At 42.3% G+C, this 17838-nt stretch overlaps 1 protein-coding gene across 5 annotated transcripts in view; it reads right to left on the bottom strand.

The window, feature by feature from the left end:
* Positions 1–17838, bottom strand: part of LOC115474031 (H/ACA ribonucleoprotein complex subunit DKC1-like) — an 87674-nt gene that overhangs the window by 23921 nt on the left and 45915 nt on the right. For all 5 annotated transcript variants that reach the window (XM_030209316.1, XM_030209312.1, XM_030209313.1 and 2 more), the window contains 3 exons: positions 15953–16083; positions 6707–6850; positions 2537–2657 (listed from right to left, as the gene is read on the bottom strand). In XM_030209316.1, coding sequence (XP_030065176.1) covers positions 2537–2657; positions 6707–6850; positions 15953–16083 — 396 coding nt within the window. The remainder of the gene's footprint in view (positions 1–2536; positions 2658–6706; positions 6851–15952; positions 16084–17838) is intronic.

Raw genomic sequence — 17838 nt, 5'->3', positions numbered from 1 at the left:
TCTCTTGTGCCCAGACCTATCTTCATCAGACTGCGATTTATTACATTTTCCTTCAGTTAAAGGTTTACATTTTAAACAAGTTTGAGAGAGTACCATCTCTTACCAAGCAACTTATATTTTAAATATTGGCTATTAACAGCAGCTGTCCTACCTCCCTTTTCATAAATATCTAAAAATATTTCTTTTTGAGGATTATTTGATCCAGGATAAATGTTAATATTATATTGATCTTAATATTGTTTCTAATGTTTTTTTTAAATGATTATTTGATCATTTCATTGTAAACCGCTTCAGACCCTTTCTGGGAATAAACAGGTTAAAAATGCTCAAGATTAGATTAGAAGGGTGGTGACATACTGAGAAAGCTGTGAAACAAGCTCCAAGCTGTGGAAGGAAAGGAAGCTACTATACAAGAGTACAGAGCAGAGGTTCTCAAACCAGTCCTCAGGACACACCTAGCCAGTCAGGTTTTCAGGATATCCACAATAAATTATGCATGAGATAAATCTCCATTGTACACAGATTTATCTAATGATTATTTATTGTGGATATCCTGAAAACCTGACTGGCTAGTGGGCTCATTTTCAAAAGAGAAGGGTGCCCATCTTTCGACAGAAATCGGGAGATGGGGGTCCTTCTCCCAGGGTCGCCCAAATCAGCATAAACAACTGCTCTCCATTGAGAGGACGACCAAAGTTCCCGGGGGCATGTCGGAAGCATAGCGAAGGAGGGACTGGGGCGTGCTTAACACATGGGCGTCCTTGGCGGATAATGGAAAAAAGAAGGGCATCCCAGACAAGCACTTGGCCGACTTTACTTGGTCCATTTTTTCTTGCGACCAAACCTCAAAAAGGTGCCCGAACTGACCAGATGACCACCCCTTACTCCCTCAGTGGTCACTAACCCCCTCCCACCCTAAAAAAAACAAAAAAAAACTTAAAAAATATTTTTTGCCAGCCTCTATGCCAGCTTCAAATGTCATACCCAGCTCCCTGACAGCAGTATGCAGGTCCCTGGAGCAGTTTTAGTGGGTGCAGTGCACTTCAGGCAGACGGACCCAGGTCCCCCCCCACCACCTGTTACACTTGTGGTGGTAAATGTGAGCCCTTCAAAACCCACCAGAAACTCAATGTACCCACATGTAGGTGGCCCCCCTTCACCCCTTAGGGCTATGGTAGTGTTGTATAGTTGTGGGTAGTGGGTTTTGGGGGGCTCAGCACCCAAGGTAAGGGAGCTATGCACCTGACAGCAATTTGTGAAGTGCCCCCTAGGGTGCCTGGTTGGTGTCCTGGCATGTCAGGGGGACCAGTGCACTATGAATGCTGGCTCCTCCCACGACCAAAGGGCTTGGATTTGGTCGTTTCTGAGATGGGCGTCCTCAGTTTCCATTATCGCCGAAAACCGGGGACGACCATCTCTAAGGACGACCATCTCTAAGGTCGACCTAAATGTAGAGATTTGGGTGTCCTCAACTGTATTATCGAAACGAAAGATGGCCGCCCATCTTGTTTCGATAATACGGGTTTCCTCGCCCCTTCGCCGGGACGTCCTCAGGGAAACTTGGATGCCCCGTTCGATTTTGCCCCTCCATGTGTGTCCCAAGGATTGGGTTGAGAATCCCTGGTCTAGGGTGTTCTACATCTCATATGGCAGCAAAACATCCTCAGCTGTAGAGAAGCTTAAACTCTGTGCATAAATGATAAACCCAGCTCTGTAAGTGTCCATCCCTTTCCACACTATCATTTATTTGGGTCTAGTCACCACAAACCAGTACATTAACCACAGATGAAACAGAACCACACACGCTTATTTGAAACTGAATTAACATACATTCTTCAGTCACTCTCTATGTATTATCACAGACACATACGAAAAAGGTGAGCAGTCAAAACTGAACTGCAGCAAGTATTTTTCAGCACTATGTTTTTTGCTAGATAGTACTCACACTAGACTTCCTGGTCCCTCAATGTATGTGATCAGATTCCATCACTGATGCTTGCTGAGAGGAGGCCCTGTAATCACAGCTGCATTCCATATAGCCCTCTCTCTCAGCCCTTGCATATAATCCCTAGAGGTCACCAGCAAACAGCAGAACACTGAGTCACAACAGCCATCCAGAGGCTGCAGGAAAAACAAATGTCACTGGAGCAGTGTAGCTGCACCCAGAGAATGGTTAAACTGCACCATTACATCACACACAGGGAAAACAGCAACAGTAAAAGCAAAATGTGTCCGCTTCTAACTTTCAGAAATTAGTTACTTATTTAATAACATACCTAGGGGGAGAATAACATGTGTCTAAAATATTTCACTTATACCCCCATGATGCACTGCAAACACACCAACTCAGAAGACAGGGAGAAGAAACTTACTGAATTATTTGTGGGATAGCTTCTGCACAGTAAGGCCTATTCACAAAACTCAACTCTCTACACCCTTATCTCTCACAAAACCTAAGATTTGGAAAGAAATGGAGAAATGGATTAAGCCATGCAACAAGAGCTCAACTCATCTACTTTAAAAATGGGCCACTTACCTATACAGATAGCCTCCCCTTTGGTTGTGATTATCACAATTTCCTCATTGACCTCAATGCCATCCTCATATTGAAGTACACCTGGAAGCATGGCATTAGCACCATAGCAGATTGCATTCACCTAAAAAGGGATTGAAACAGAAATTTTCTCAACGTGTTGTACCCCAGACCGAAAGAGCAAAACTATGTTCAACGAACTGCAGGTTATTCTGCATGAAGTGCAGACACAGCCATGCTGAACCTTCAGCACTGGGTGATAAGTCTCTTCATATAAGTTGGCTCCGAGTGCTACAGGATTTCATGGCAACCATTAGAAGCTTAATAGAAAAACTGCACTGTAAATAAATGATGAACAACATTGGATAGGCTCGGTAATCCCTCAGAGATGACCCCCTGGCAGTGTGACATTCTATCAGACACTTTAGAGGTTCAAAATAAGCTTCATGGTGACTATTCTAAATATAAGAGGACAGAGGGAAGCTAAAATTCTTTTTCAGAATTTACCCATTTAATTGGGGGAAATAAAAGAGGGGGAAAGGGAAAGGAGACAATGGATCTGTTATATACAATAAGGAAAGACCAGTCTCAACCAAAAATGAAATAAAAAAGTTCATCTTATTTGGTTGTAAAATTTAGAATCAATGGGGGGATGGCTGGTACAGTTTTGTAATGGTTCTATCTTGCTGACAAGTATATGCAGGCTTGTTTCAATGATTCGTACTCTGTTTATCCAGTGATAACTGGTATGTCCCAGGGATCTACCCTGTTGACTTTACTATTCAGTCTATCTGGTACTTCTGTCATCAGATATTGTGTAGTCTCCATTTGTAATGCCAGATTTATGCTGAAGATATACAGGTTTCTTTTTTTCTTTTGATTGTTCTTCTGCTGATGCAGTTTGTAAGTTGAATTCATGTCTTTATGCATTGAAGAACAGTATCCACGGCCGCTAAAGCCAATGTTAGCTTTGGTGGTGGAGGTAGAGAGCCATGTTCATCACTGCTGTCTTGAGTTGGGTTTTCAGTTTGTGCTTGATGACAAAGCATTTGCTGCAATTGTCTGGTCATTTAGATGATCATATATAGGACACTCGTTGTCAATATGAATCCATTCCATTGTGTCCTCACTACCACACTGAGCAAACAGTTCGTGAAATAGAGCTTCCGCCTTGTTTTCAGAGTCCGACTCACCTTCCGAGTTCCCCAGTATCAGGTGCAAATGCTTCATGTAGCCCTCTCTCCCAGCACTTTTCAGTTGTAGATGATTTTATTACATCCCATGCCCTACCTTGCTAGATCAAAAACAGTGGCGAGTGTAAGTTTCAGACATTTAGTTATGGTTATTTCCTCATCAGTGGTCAGTTTGATTAAATATTTTTCTGATAGTGCATCTTGAATGTTGAAATAACACCTTGGTCCAAAGGTTGGATTTTAGAAATGGTGTATGTTCATAAGTAACTGACCTTAATTTTCCCATCATGGCTAATAAGGTTTTCTTCCGAGGGATGGGCAGGGCATTTGTCCGGTAGCAGAAGTGCTTTAGGTTCCAAGTTTTTCTTCCTTAAATGTGCACACACGGATGGCACAAAAAATTTGTGAAACCACTCTGCAAAAATGTTGGCAGTCATCCATGCATTTTTACTGTGACAGTAAAAAAATGCTAGCGTTTGCAAGTTTTTGTGGTGAAAACAACAGGGGGACCTCTATTTCCCTATGCACAGCAGTTTTACTTTGTGCATGCCAGACTTATTGACACAAAACAGCAGCATCACTCTATCTTTCATCAATTTGAAGCCCTGTGCCTTTTGTTCTTCAGATTTACTGGCGAGTGTCTGCTATCGCATACATTATTATTATTATTTATTACATTTGTATCCCGCGCTTTCCCATCCTGATCAAAGTCCTGTCTTATCAAAATTATAAATTTGCAGTGGAACATAACCTTCTTATATGATAGCTTTTGTCAGTCGATCAAACTTCACATAAAATTAAAACTTTCTGGATGCCATGCCTCTTTTTAAATCAGGTAAGCCAGCCCTTACTTTCTTTAAATGCCTTCTCCTCTGCTTGTAGCCCGCATTGGTGGTCCAGTTCCTTTTTTAGTTTTTCTGCTTGACACTCCTGATTATTTCTCCAGAGATAGGAGTGGAGGAGTAGCCTAGTGGTTAGTGCAGTGGACTTTGATCCTGGGGAACTGAGTTCGATTCCCACTGCAGCTCCTTGTGACTCTAGGCAAGTCACTTTACCCTCCATTTCCCCTGGTACAAAATAACTACCTGAATATATGTAAACTGCTTTGAATGTAGTTGCAAAAAGCTCAGAAAGGCGATATATCAAGTCCCATTTCCCTTCTGCTTGTTCTTGGGTAAACCAAGTGAACACGGCTTAATCCAGGAGGCTATCACTTGATTGCTTTAGCCGTTTTCGTTGGGAGACCTTCATCATTGTCAAAATCATTTGTGACTTATGTGTTTGTTTCATCATTGATCCAACCCCCGTAGAGTGGACTCGTTGACGCCCATGTGTCTGCACACCTCTCCATGCGTTTTTCCTGATTTTAAAAGATCTAAAGCTTCTAGCTTTTCTTGTACTGACACCTTTTTTTTTTTTATTTTTTTTAGAAATTTCCATGTTAGCATTTAATGCTATGTTTTAAACCTCTTAAACTTTGCCAGTACTCTCATTCTCCCTGTCTCCTCAGCTTGAAACCTTGGGGTTATCTTTGACTCTTCTCTCTCCTTCTCTGCTCATATCCAGCAGATCGCCAAGACCTGTTGTTTCTTTCTTTACAACATCCGTAAAATCCGCCCCTTTCTTTCTGAGCACTCTATCAAAACCCTCATCCACACCCTTGTCACCTCTCGTTTGGACTACTGCAATCTGCTTCTTGCTGGCCTCCCACTTAGTCACCTCTCCCCTCTCCAGTCGGTTCAAAACTCTGCTGCCCGTCTCGTCTTCCGCCAGGGTCGCTTTACTCATACTACCCCCTCTCCTCAAGTCGCTTCACTGGCTCCCTATCTGTTTTCACATCCTGTTCAAACTTCTTCTACTAACCTATAAATGTACTCACTCTGCTGCTCCCCAGTATCTCTCCACACTCGTCCTTCCCTACACCCCGTCCCTTGCACTCCGTTCCCTGGATAAATCCTTCTTATCTGTTCCCTTCTCCGCTACTGCCAACTCCAGACTTCACTCCTTCTGTCTTGCTGCGCCCTATGCCTGGAATAGACTTCCTGAGCCCCTACGTCTTGCCCCATCCTTGACAATCTTTAAATCTAGATTGAAAGCCCACCTCTTTAACATTGCTTTTGACTCGTAACCACTTGTATCCACTCGCCTCCACCTACCCTCCTCTCCTCTTTCCTCTACACATTAATTGATTTGTTTGCTTTATTTTTTGTCTACTAGATTATAAGCTCTTTGAGCAGGGACTGTCTTTCTTCTATGTTTGTGCAGCGCTGCGAACGCTTTGTAGCGCTATAGAAATGCTAAATAGTAGTAGTAGTACTGCCTTGCATCACTTGAAAGAACAAGTCTGGAACCAATTAGCTTGCATCTGAAACCCATGAAAAATGTGGGGTCCAAACTCTGACCGCATTGTAACCGCACCCACATAATGCCGTGCTGCGTTAACATGGGTCTATGATGTACTTACAATTTATTTATTTCATTGGATCTGTTATATATATATATATATATATATATATATAACAGATCCAATGAAATAAATATATATATATATAAACAGAGCTGGGATCATTAGGATAACAGATGACATAAGGTTCTAATCAGAAAGGGCACTTACACTTTTATGCCAACAGAGCAATCAGAAATAGTACTTATTTTCCTATACAAAAACAAAGAATACAATAAATGACACTAGTCAAACACTAAAGGTCAGAAGTTAAGTAACAAGTTAAGTAACACATGCCAGTTCAAAAAAGTCTGCTACCTCCAGTCCTGACTAGCAACATCCTACTGTAAACAGCAAAAACCACAACCTATGACAACCTAGCCACGGTTGTGCAACATACATACTTCTTGATTCATCTGTTTATCAACACCCATAAAAGTCTATGACAATGTCAAAATGTACAAGTATTCACCACTCCAAAAGAATCTGGTTCAGAAAGGGGAAGGGAAAATGTGAAGAGGAAAATGCTGAACTCACCGCACTATCTTTCATAACAATGCGCTTGTGGGATGTCAGAAGTTTCTCCAGTGGGTAAATAACCCGTCGCAAGTAGGTCTCGTCCTTCTTGTTGTCAAGCTGCCACTGTGCATCTAGCACATCGTGCATGGTCACCATATTGTCCTGTAAAATGCAACAGCTGCATGAGGTTTAGAAGTTCTGACAAGCAAACTCCTCAAACCATGCACAAGAACCCAAGAATCAAATTCTCAAGCAGAACTGGTAAACCTCCACATACATAACCTAAAGATGTTTTCATCCAAGAAGAGCTAACTAAAGAAAAATACTGCAACTTTCAAGCAATAGCGTAAGAAGACAGAATGAAAGTGAACAAGAGATCCAGAATGGATTCAAACATCTATTAGTCACTAAGACCATGATAAATTTTTAATACATTTAACAAGGGCTCTTTAATTTAAAATTGATTAAAGTTTTTAATGCCCTCCTCCCATCCAGGTTATTATTTTTATTTAAATTAGAACTTGATTAATCACTTTCCTTGCAGAGATAAAGCAAAGTACATAATCTGTAAAATAAAGTTAAAAGAACGTCAGTGTTATAAAGGCAAGAGGAGAGTAAGTAGGTAGGTAGGGGGGAGAGATGGGAGACAGACTGCGATGCTAATGGATTGCGAGAGAGCCGTTTGGATCCAGGTGGACAGAGAAGGCTTTTTTTTTAAGAAATGAGTTTTCAAAGTGTTTTGAATTTGGGATATGAACGCTCTAAGAGAATGGGAACGGGAAGAGAATTTCAGAGGGAAGGGACGAGCCAGAAGATTGCACAAGCTCAAGTGGATTTGTGTTGGGCATTCTTTACAGGAGGGAGGAATAAGTGATTATCATTGAGGGAATGAAGGGCTCTGGGGTGAGTATAAGAAATAAGAAGAGGGGAGAGATAAGAAGGGACACTGGAATAATGCACTTTGGCCCAGATGAATCAACCAAACATAAAATAATCTAAAACGTAAACGTGCTTACCGAATTTGAAAAAACGAAGAATGCACCAAATAAACAAGTCGCACATGTTCAGTGCGGTATTGTAAAATACAATGCATTACAGATTCGTAATCCCCGTCGGTAATCGACTCCTAAAACATGCGCAGAGCCATAAACGTCAACACAAACATATTAAACCTATGTAGGTTGCTTACGTCAGATGGGGGCGTGCGAGGGGGGGATCGGGACGTGCGAGCATTTAGCTCTGTGATCCTAGCAGGAGAGTGCAGTTGAAGACGTCCTCCTCAAGACTCCAAAAGGACGTCCTTCATAAACCCCCCTTTCTAACAAAAGACCTCTTTCACTGTGATCCCCTTTAGCTCAGCAGAGAGACCTGGGCTGGGGGAACAGAGGGGGACCTGGGCTGCTTAAAGTTGTTTTCAGAACCGGGAAATTGGCTTCAGAGGAGAGCAGAGAAGCAGGGGAGCAGCGGCGACCTCGGGCTCCCGCTCCTGATGAGCGCCTTGCCCCCTCCCGATCCTTTTTTGATTTTTGTTTAGATTTTATGCAGGGGAAAGCGGGGAGGTGTTGTTTATCTCACTTTTGTTTTTAAACATGCCAGCTTGGGTTTTTATGGTGCAGGGGGAAGCGGGGAGATGACAGCTTATTTATTTATTTATTTATTTATTTTATTTACATCAATTTATATACCGTATCTTATTGCTACTGCAAGACAGAACGGTTTACAATTTATAAAAAAAAAAAAAAAAAAAAAAAAAGCAGTACAATAAGTACAAATTGGACAAACATTAGAACTCCAATCATTACAGGAAAGCACAGCAAACCCAACAAACTAGCTACATAAGATGAAAACAATATAACTCATGATTAATACACAGGAGAACACTGCAGATACAAAATTAAATACATAATATAATCTACACAGACAGATAATACAGTTTTGACTTAGTATATATTACAGATGCCCATTTATAACCTTTCTTCCATTATTCTAAATTCTGATCTACATACTCGATAAAGTAGAAGGTTTTCAAAAGTTTCCGAAAATGAAAGTAAGATTTCTCAAGTCTGATCTCTTTTGGAAGGCCATTCCAAAGAGAGGGAGACAGATAGAAAAAAGCCGAATTCCGTGTAGATTCCCATCTAGCCCTAGCAAGAGGAGGAATCACTAACCTGTTATCTGTCAGGGATCTAAGGGTTCGTGTGGCAGTGTAAGGAATAGTTAGATTTGACAGATAGTCAGGATTTAGTGTATAAAAGGCCTTATGGGTCAAGACTAAGGCTTTAAACTTAACTCTTGCTTCAACTGGAAGCCAATGCAGTTGATGTAGCAAAGGTGTTACTCTGTCATCCCTCCGGGCCCTACAAATCATACGTGCTGCAGTATTCTGTATTCTTTGTAATCGCTTCAAGCTAGCTTGGGTGATCCCTGAATATATGATATTACAGTAGTCTAAGCGTGAGGTAATATAAGCAGATGTCAACGTTTTAAGGGAATCCTTACTAATTGAATTCCTAACTGACCGAAGTCTCCTAAGATGGAAAAAAGATTTTTTCACTACATCAGATATTTGTTCCTCGAAAGTCAGAGCAGAATCAATTATAACCCCAAGGTATCTAAAAGATTTAACTGTAGGGATATTCTTGCCAAATAGCATAGGTACCACTGCTGGACATGTGCCCTGTCCTACTATCCAAGATGTTATAGTCTTATCTGGATTTAATACTAATTGATATGTTGTGAGCCAGTCTGCCACTTTATCCAGACAAATTTGTAGTGGTGTAAGATCCATATTAGATGGTTTAACATAATGTATAAGAAGGAAATCGTCCGCATAAGAATAAAAACTAATACCCATTGTTTGAATGAGAAGTGCCAAGGGACTGACATATAGATTAAACAGTAATGGGGACAGGACCGATCCCTGTGGAACCCCACATGGTAAGTTGTATTCTGTAGAGGACGATTGCTGCTGAACTACTTTAAATGACCGTTCGGTAAGAAAAGATATAAACCATTTCATAATTGTCCCTGAAATGCCAATCTCACCTAGTCTATCAAGAAGTAGTTTATGATTAATTAAATCAAAAGCTGCAGATAGATCCAGTGAAACAACCAAGGCAATATAGCCATGTTCTAGTTTTGCATGAATCTCACTTAACATTGAAGTCAGGATAGTCTCTGTGCTATGGCCTTTCCTAAAGCCCGATTGTCTAGGATGTAGCAAATTTTTAGAATCTACATAAGTTTGCAATTGTCTAAACACTATTGTCTCTATCACTTTGGATAGGAACGGAAGATTAGAAACTGGTCTATAATTGTTGGGTGTTATAGGATCTAATGAGGGCTTCTTCAGAATAGGCTTTACTAGCGCCTCTTTTAGAGTAGCAGGGACTATCCCTTCAGAAAGACTCCGTACGATGATTAAATACATAAACTGTTGGATTTCTAGCGTGTGGTTTTTCAACCATGCTGATGGTATGGGATCCAAGGAACTGTAAGTGGGTGAAAGACCTGCAACTAAAGTATGCAGTGATTCCACAGATGGGAGTTCAAAGTCTTGCCAGGGTACAGTTAATTGTGAATTTGAGGAGTTGTCAATATGACTGATCCCTGATACCCTTGAGAATTGGGCTCTTAGATTCTCAATTTTAGTACTGAAAAACTTTGCCAGAAGCTCTGGCCTTTACGACTGCTCTGACCATATGTTAAATATGTCGCGGTAAATGATTCGGTGTAATCGTCGGTATTGTTAGTGCATCTCGAATCGTCCACATTACAATGGTAGTTACTCGTTTGTATTCCGTTTTCGTTAGCTGCTTGCTTCGTTGGAAAAAAGCCTTTAATGCATGCAGCGGTTAGGAATTTCTTCGTTAAAGGGTTGTTAGAGGGTCGTTAAGTTTTAGTGCATCTGGGCCTTTGTGAGTGAGAACAAGTATCTTATACTGAATATGGGAAGTGATAGGAGCCAGTACTGTTGAATAAGGAAGAGAGTAATACAATCGAATCTGGAAGCATACGAGAGAATCCGGACAGTTGTGCTTCGTGTGGAGTCGGCAAAAGGAATACTGGGGTAAACCAGAGTAGACAGTATTGCAAAGACCTAAGCAAATAATTCGGAATGTGTACAGAAGTTTTTTTTGAAAATCGAGTTCTAGATAAGGTCTAAGAGCCTTAAATTGATGAAGAGATGAAAAACAAGGGCAAGCAAGGGATAAAAATGTGATGATTAAAAGATAGGGGTAATTTCTGATCAAGAACTAAATATCTGAAGTGAGATACCAGAGAAATGGGAAAGTTTGGGAAAGAAGAGGAGAGTTGTAGAGGAGAAAGAGAACCAGTTATCCAGCAAGCTGTAGTTTTGGCAGGGTTAAGTAAAAGACGATTATCAATCAACTAAGACTCTATGGAAGCTACAGCCAGTTTAGTTTGCTCAAATCAGGATTGAGTGATTGAGTTTCAAAGAAGAGAAGGATATAATCAGCATAGTAAAAAGTATGGATACCGAGATCTTGGATCAGAAGGGCCAGGGGACTAAGATAGATATTAAATATAAGTGGGGCCAAAATGGAGCCTTGTGGGAAGCTGCAAGATAGGGGTATGTGTTAGAGGATGAACAGGCTTGTGACACATGAAAAGTGTGACTGTTAAGGAAAGAAGTCAGCCATATTAAATTTTGTGTTTTTGCCAGGTTCTTGGGGCCTGGATTGGCCGCTGTCGGAGACAGAGTGCTGGGCTTGATGGACCTTGGGTCTTTTCCCAACGTGGCGGTGCTTATGTGCATAAGAAGACTGTTCCAGATATACCTAGATATCGGAGTCTGGTCACAAGTACATCATTATTAACCAGGTCAAATGCTCCAATAAGATCAAGAGAAATTAGAACAACTATGTTACCAGAGTCAAGAGCCTTGTGAAGATTACTTAAAGTGCTGTGATAATGGTTTTGCAGCTATGGCCTGAGCAGAAACCCGACTGACATGGGTGTAGAACATTAGCAGCTTCAGCATAATCTGAAAGTTGCCTAAAAACTATGTGCACTGCGATTTTTGAAAGAATGCAAAGATTTGAGATGGGGTGATAACTGGAAACTAATTCTGGATTTGGATATGTTTTTTGAGAATTAGTTTTACTACTGCATGTTTCAAGGGTTTAGGGACACCACCAGATGAGAGGCAAGTGGTGATCATGTGGTAAAGAAAAGGACGACGACAGTGGTGAGAAATAGCCAACCAAGATGATGCTATCGGATCCACAGAGCAAGTGGTCAGTTTAATGGAACCAAGAAGCTCAATGAATGAGGTCATGAGGTCAGAGATAGTATAGAGAAGTTATCCCAAGAATGAGATGTGATATCTGAGGAGGTTGCAAGTAAGGGAAGGGAATTATTAATGGTAGAAGTGGGTAAGGCGGGGGGGGGGGGGGGGGGGGGGGGGGGGGGGGGGGGGGGGGGGGGCACAGAGAACAGAAGAGATATGAAAGTTCGGGAAAGCGAGCTGGAGCAAGGACTTAAGGTTGGCAGTTTTTTCAACAAAAGGAGAGTGCAACAGTATCAGCCGAAAGAATATTAGAAAAAAAAAATGTAGACAGCCTTGAGGAGATAAGTACAGAGAAGAGCTTCTTAGGTTTATAACTGATTTAAGAATCTGTGCTGAGAAAAAGTTCCTTTTTACCCATTTTATTTTCTGATGAGAGAGACGGTAAGAGTTTTGATAGGACAAGAAAGATTCTTGGGGCCCGTGTTTCCTCTAGGCTCTTTCTGCATGGTGAGTCTGGCGACATAAAAGAAGAGCCCTGTGAAATTAGGGTTGAAGGATTAGAACGAGAGTCGGAGGACTGGACGGAAACTGTAGGGTGTTGGGCTCAGAGTAGAATTCCAAAGGGAAACCTGGGTATCTAAGGGGTATCCATAAATGACGCAGGTAAAGCAGTACTGAGGGGAGGAGTAGAGGGTCAGTATATTGAAAGAGGCAAGTTCTAGGTAAGAAAAGACAGAAGTCTGATGCTCAGTATTTGAAACTTGCAGTGAGAAAGAAATTAAGAAGTGATCAATCCAGGGTAAGGAAGAAGAATGTAAATTAGATAGAGCAAAGGTCTCTGATGAAAAAGAGGAAAGAATTGAGTGTGTGGCCAGCCACATGAGTTGAGAAGGAAATGCATCAGATTAAGGTCAGAAAGTAATGAAAGAAAATACTTGTTGAAAGAAGAATGGGGGTTATCAATGTGAAAATTAAAATTGCCTAAGATCAAAACATTAGAATAGGTAGTCACTGCAAATGATAAGGTTTGAGATAGGGATTCCCAGGCAGAGGAATCAAAAGAGGAAGAAAAATATATCAAGTAAAGATATAATGGAAAAGGGAAGCAAAGTTTAATAAGTATCAGTTCCTGATAAGAGAATATATCAGAAGAAAGTTCAAGAAGCTTCAGAAAAGAAGGGAAAGAATTGCCAAACCTCCTCCAGCATGGGAGAGGCTTGAGGTAGCAAAAGCTGAGTAGTACAGAGGAATGCAGTGGTTCAGAAGGGATTCTTCACCACACTCAAATTTCATTTATACATAAGACCTGAAAGGGATTTACTATAAGAATATCCAGGAGGGCTGTAGTCTTACTTCTACTAGATCTACAATTAAGAAGAGAAAAAGGAATAGAGGAAACAGATAAATCAGAAGAAGTGGTGGATACCAGCAGAGCCAGTGTAGAAGACAACGAGGAAGAGGGTAATGAAAGGTTTAAAGAAATACTAAGGAGAGAGAATTCTTACCCTTGTAGCAGGCCTTGAGGAGGGTATTTGATCTGTTCTATATCCCCAGAGAACAGGGATTGATTGGGGAACTGAGGACATGGGTTCAGCAGTAGAGATACTGAGGGAAGCAAACAGGACACAAATTTGTAAAAAAGAAAGGGAAGTTACTCGAATCTTTGGACCTGCTCCTTGTGCGTGCTCCTTCAGCGTGCACTGCCACAGTGCAGACAGGATAAAATTTAAAGTACCACCAGGACAGCAGATGACGATGTAAGCACTGGGGGCGGAGATATCGGGAGTGGCACAGGGCAAAGGACCCACTAACAGGCAGTGACAGCGGCAGCAGATGGGGGTGAAGATATTGGCAGCGGCAAGGGGCTCAGGGACACACTAACAGGCAGCCTAGAAAACACAAGTAAAAACAGTTTCAGCAAATACAAACAGTAGCAGCACAGAAGTAATATAGCCTGTTAAGCTCTTCTTAGGGTAGCAGTCAGCATTTCCTCGCGCTGCCTGCAGCTGACCCAGAAGCCTTTTCTCTGCTGCGTCCTGATCTCCCTTGATGCATAATCCTACTTTGCCTTCGCAGATTGCGTCAGAATGAAGGCTTCCGGGTCAGCTGAAGGTAGCACAAGGGAAAACACCGACGCTGCTGGCAACTCTATGAGGAGCTTAAAGGCCTTTTAAGGTAATTGGGGGGGGGGGGGGGGGGGAGAAGGCATATCTGACTTTACTTTTATTAAGGATAAATGTGCAGGATGAAAATACCAGGACCTCTTCAAGCACATCTGGGCATGCTCGGCAACTAGAAAGCTTAGGAGAGGTGAGGGGGGGGGGGGGGGCAGGGAAACAAGAAAATGATTTACTTGCACCCCCTGAAGCTGCTTATTTTAACTTATAATTCTCTGTCTGGTAGACAAGTGTTTTGTCTATAGCACAGGCAGAGATATTTTAAGTAAACATAAGCAGCAGAAATACTTTAAAAGATTAAAAAGTTAAACACTGACATTTTAAAAGAGCAAGTTTCACAGGGATTTAAAAAATAAAAAAGGAAGGGTATTAATAGTACATAGGAGAAATTATCACGACATAGGAGAATTTTTAAAAGGCTCCCCAAAACCCAGACATGCATATGTGTTGGAAAAGAGAAAACATGTCTTTACCTGCATACTTTCTGCAATTAATCATGTGATTAAAATTTCTGATACCATGATTAATTTGGATTAAAAATGTTTTAATAGGTGTCACCCCTAGTTTTAAGTGCTCATCTTCTCAGTTAACAGGATGAAAAACAGAAACTGCTAGCTTCAGTCTTCTAATCTCCAGTGTCTGTTTAGTTAATAAGTGCAAGGTTTGTACGGGCTGAGAGATTAATGGGGTTTAGTATCCTGTTGGGTTCATTTAAAAAAAAAAGAGAAAAATGACAACAAGTGGAATAAATCTGCATTTGGATGTTTTTCCTCACAAAAACATCAATTGGCATTAATTTTTAGATGTTTTTCTATGAAGTCCATCAGAAGCGTGTTCAAATCACAAGGGGGCATGTCAGGGGCATGTTAAGGGAGGAATTTCGGCGTTCCTAACACTTTGACGTTTTTTAAGCCATAATGGAACAGAATAAAACCGTCCAAGACGTTTTGAGCTAGACCTGTTTTTATAACGAATATGGCACAAAAACCTGCCCTAAATGACCAGATGACCACTGGAGGGAATCTGGGGTGACTTCCCCTTACTCCCCCTCCCACCTCCAAAAACTGTGATTAAAAACATTACTTGCCAGCCTCTATGCCAACCTCAGATGTTATACTCAGGTCCATTAGAACAGCATGCAGGTCCCTGGAATAGTCTAGTGGTGGGTGCAGTGCATTGCAGACAGGTGGACCCAGGCCCATACCTGTTACACTTGTGGAGGAAACTGTGAGCCCTCCAAAACTCACCAGAAACCCACTGTACCTACATATAGGTGCCCCCTTCAGCCATAAGGGTTATGGTAGTGGTGTACAGATGGGTGTAGTGGGTTTGGGGGGGGGGGCTCAGCAGACACAATAAGGGAGCAATGGTGAGATGTGTACCTGGGTGCATTTTATGAAGTCCACTGCTGTGCCCTCCAGGGTGCCCTATTGCTTTCCTGGGATGTCTGGGGGATCAGTCTACTAAAAATGCTGGCTCCTCCTACATCCCAATGGCTTGATTTTGTGCATTTTGTACTTGGACGTTTTTAGTTTGAAAATGGACTAAAAAAAAACAAAACGTCCACATCACAAAACCATGTTCAAAACAGTATTTTCGAAATGATCTTCATTCCTATTCAGATTTTGGACATGTTTTGCAAAATGTCCAAAGTCAGACTTAGGTGTCATATCGAAAATGCCCCTCTGTGTCTCAGATCTTAACCAGCTCATTTCACTATCCTGAAGTTTAATTATCAGAACAGGAGAAGCCACCCTGAACTGAACACTTTGGGGTAAAGCAACAAAAGCAGGAAAAGAAGGGGTGGGGGGGAAGGGAGAAGGGACAAAGTACCTTCTCTGTCAGGTTTCCAGAGCGCACCCGCCGCAGCTCCTTCATATGCCCTCCAACGCCCAGCAGCAGGCCTATGTGTGTACAGAGTGTTGAAATATAGGTGCCTGCCTCGCAACTTACCCAGAAAACACCTGCAGTATACACAAAGAACAAGGTAAGAAAAGTTATGAACAAACACTCTCACAATGTAACATGCCAGCAATAAGCAAATGACCAACTGCTCTTTCATAGGTGAAAAATACCAGCCTCCCTGAACTGAGAAGATCTGGTGGCAAATAAAATATCTGGCTAATGCTCCCATTCAGTTTTTTTTCTGATAATTGAAGGATAAACTTTACATCAGTATCCGTAAGAAGCTTGCAGATATTTAGAATATTAATCTAGGATTTTGTGTGGCTTTGTGAATGCAAGGAGATGCACATTGGAAAGAATAATCCCAATTATAGTTACCTCCACCTTGGGGGTCAAGAAAATGATCTGGGTGTCGTTGTAGTTAATACGCTAAACTCTTCTGCTCAGTGTGCGGCAGTGGCCAAAAAAGCAAATAGGATGCTAGGAATTATTAGGAAAGGGATGGTGAATAAGATCAAAAACACTATAATGCCTCTGTATCGCTCCATGATGCGACGGCACCTTGAGTATTACGTTCAGTTCTGGTTGCCGTATCTCTAAAAAGATATAGCAGAATTAGAAAAGGTTCAAAGAAGAGCAACCAAAATGATAAAGGGGATGGAACTCCTCTTGTATGAGGAAAGGCTAAAGAGGTTAGGGCTCTTCAGCTTGGAAAAGAGATGGATGAGAGGAGATATGATTGAGGTCTACAAAATCCTGAGTGGTGTAGAACGAGAAGAAGTAAAATCAAATTTTCCTTGTTTTAAAAGTACAAAGACTAGGGGACACTTGAGGAAGTTACATGGAAATGCTTTTAAAACAAATAGGAGGAAATATTTTTTCACTCAACTAATAGTTAAGCTCTGGAACTCTTTGCCGAAGGATGTGGTAACAGCGGTTAGGGTGACTAGGTTTAAAAACGTTTGGACAAATTCCTGGAAGAAATGTCCATAGTCTGCTATTGAGGCAGACATGGGAAGCAACTGCTTGCCCTGCGATATGTAGTATGGAGTGTTGCCACAATTTGGGTTTCTGCCAGGTACTTGCGACCTGACTTGACCACTGTTTAGAAAACAGGATACTGGGCTAGATAGACCATTGGTCTGATCCAGTATGGCTACTCTTATGTTCATTCACCTTCATAAACAATTGGCTCAAGCTCGTAAGATGATGGTAACGCATTTGACACCAGAAAATAAAAAACAATACCTAGAGATTCAATGTATACTTAACTGTTCGCTTCACCAGCAGGGCCGCCGAGAGCTGGAGCCGGGCCCGGGACAAGGCCGCCCCCGGGCCCCCCCACCCAAGGTCGCCGCCCACCGGAGATCGCCGGGCCCTGCCCACCCGAGATCGTCGGGGCCCCCCCCACCGCCCACCCACCCACCCGAGGTCGCCGGGCCCCCCTCCACCCGCTATCGGGCCGGGCCCTCGGAACTAACGTTAAGCCTCCTTTCACTTCGCAGCAAGCAGCGGCAGGGCAGACCTCTCCTCCTTCCTTCCGTGCCCCGCCCTCGCGGACGTTACATCAGGCGAGGGCGGGACATGGAAGGAAGGAGTGGCCTGACCTGCTGCTGCTTGCTGCGAAGTGAAAGGAGGCTTAAGGTTACTTCTGGGAGTGACGGAGGGCGGGCCAGGCGGCGGCGGCACCGGGCCCCCCTGGAGGCCCGGGCCCCGGGACTTCTGTCCCCACTGTCCCCCCCTCTCGGCGGCCCTGTTCACCAGAGGACGCTTACTACACTTAAATACGGCCACCATAGATTTTTCCAATATAG

The sequence above is a fragment of the Microcaecilia unicolor genome, chromosome 7 (genome assembly GCF_901765095.1).
Source record: "Microcaecilia unicolor chromosome 7, aMicUni1.1, whole genome shotgun sequence".
In the NCBI taxonomy this organism is placed as follows: Eukaryota; Metazoa; Chordata; class Amphibia; order Gymnophiona; family Siphonopidae; genus Microcaecilia; species Microcaecilia unicolor.
The sequence above is the reverse complement of the archived record's forward strand: the minus strand, read 5'-3'. Positions and strand labels throughout refer to the sequence as shown.